General features: G+C 53.8%; 1 protein-coding gene across 1 annotated transcript; it reads right to left on the bottom strand.

The window, feature by feature from the left end:
• Nucleotides 1-750: 750 nt before the first annotated feature.
• LOC145946476 (uncharacterized) lies at nucleotides 751-1,083 on the bottom strand. The gene has a single exon (XM_083056086.1). The coding sequence runs from the start codon at nucleotides 1,081-1,083 to the stop codon at nucleotides 751-753; it is 333 nt and encodes a 110-aa protein (XP_082912212.1).
• Nucleotides 1,084-1,745: the final 662 nt, after the last annotated feature.

Raw genomic sequence — 1,745 nt, 5'->3', positions numbered from 1 at the left:
TCCTATCGGGGCGCCCCCATGGGTCTTTATTTAATGTGGCGAGTAGTTCTTGCCACGCTTCAGACTTGGCCTTTCTTATGGCTATTCGTAGAGCGTCCCTCGCTTCCCTGTACACGCTCCACTTTTCTTCGTACTCGGCTGTCCCGATTAGCGCGGGCCTCCTTCTGCGGAGCACTTGCCTTCTGGCTTGGTCGGAGACTTTTCGCAGATCCGCGATAGCCTCCGACCACCAGTATGCTTTCTTGAGTGGCCGGTGCTTGACTCGTGGCATTGCAGCATCAGACGCCTTTACTAGCGTCCGCTGCAGCCACTCCACTTGTTCTGTCAAGCACCGGTCCCCTTCCTCCCTCACCATCAATTCTATATTGATGGCCGTCATGAAATCATCCACGTTCAGCTTCCTGAGGGTCCACCTGTTGGCGCTGACTTCCCGGAGTTTGCGACGTTCCGCGACCTCTCTCGGAATGGTGGTAACGGAGAACATAATGTATCTATGATCACTTAATGTTTCCGTCTCCGTTACCATCCTCCATCCTTGTGTCGTTCTTTCCGCGGGGCGGGTCGCCCACGTCAGGTCAACAATGGATCCGCCCCGCACGTTTCCGTCCTTCCTCTGTTTAATAATACGAGGTCGCATCTCGCCGCCCACTCCAGGACTTCATCCCCCCGCCGAACCGTGTGCGGGGAACCTCAGACGCCTGACTTGGCGTTAAAGTCCCCCGCCACTATGACCGGACGGGGGTGATGTCGTCATATTTGTCGCGCCAATATATTCAGTCTCCTCCTAAACTCCCTGTTTCCCAAACTGGGTGGGAGGTAGACACTAACTATTATGGTGGACCCCCAGGAAGCTATGACAAAGCCTCTTCCCGCTTCTTCCATTTGCAGGGGGGGTGACATTGCCATATGTCTTCTCACAATTGCGGCTGAGCCGTCCAAACTCTTGATCCAGTTTGGATTGTTCGGAATCCTGTACGGCTCAGCCACAATTCCTAGCCCACAGCCCCTCTCCGCCATTGATTGGTCAAGGAGGGACTGTGCACCCTTCGCGTGATTCAAATTAGCTTGAATAACTTTCACCATTCTATTTGGCAATGTCACCCTCCGTACCTTCCTCCTCCGTTTCCATAACGGATGATCCTTCTTCTTCCAGAGACTCCTTTATTCGCCTCTTCTTCTTCCCTCCCTCTGGGAGTTCTTCCTCCTGTTTCCTTCTTTCCTTTATCCTTGTCCTGAGAACTCTTTGTTCCTTGGGGGGTTCTGAGAGTGTCGGGATTTCCCCACCATTCGGTGGAGGTGAGATTCTTCCACTCCCGGTTCCCTCCTTTCCTCCTTGGGACGTGGAGGCCTCCCCACTCTTTGGTGGAGGCGAGGCTTCCTTGTTCCTTTTGTCCTTTACCTTGCTCGGAGTTCCTATCACCTTGCCGAGCTGGATTCCTCTCCTTCCTTTCTGCACCGGTTTGCAGGACTTTCCCCCCGTTCGGTGATTCGACGGGAGCTTCTTGTCGCTACATACCGGGCACTTTAGCACAGCTGTGCACTTTCTGGCCTCGTGTCCGTTTTCTCCGCAGCGATAGCACCTATCGCTGCGGTCTTCTTTATTCGGACATCGCTGCCGGACGTGTCCCCCTTCTAGGCATTTATAGCATTGTAAGGGTCGATTCTCCAACATTTCGACCCTTACAATTGCCCATCCAATTCTGACTTGCGCTGCTGCCAGCATTCTGTTAGCCGCTGTTAGCGGG

This window comes from Prenolepis imparis, unplaced genomic scaffold (assembly GCF_030444845.1).
Source record: "Prenolepis imparis isolate NDT839.2.m4 unplaced genomic scaffold, iyPreImpa1.0 SCAF_16, whole genome shotgun sequence".
Lineage (NCBI taxonomy): Eukaryota > Metazoa > Arthropoda > Insecta > Hymenoptera > Formicidae > Prenolepis > Prenolepis imparis.
Note: the sequence above shows the minus strand (reverse complement) of the source record. Positions and strands in the feature narration are given on the sequence as shown.

Coding starts and splice junctions, on each gene's coding strand:
- LOC145946476 (XM_083056086.1), bottom strand. CDS start 1,083: ATGGTGAAAGTTATTCAAGCTAATTTGAATCACGCGAAGGGTGCACAG.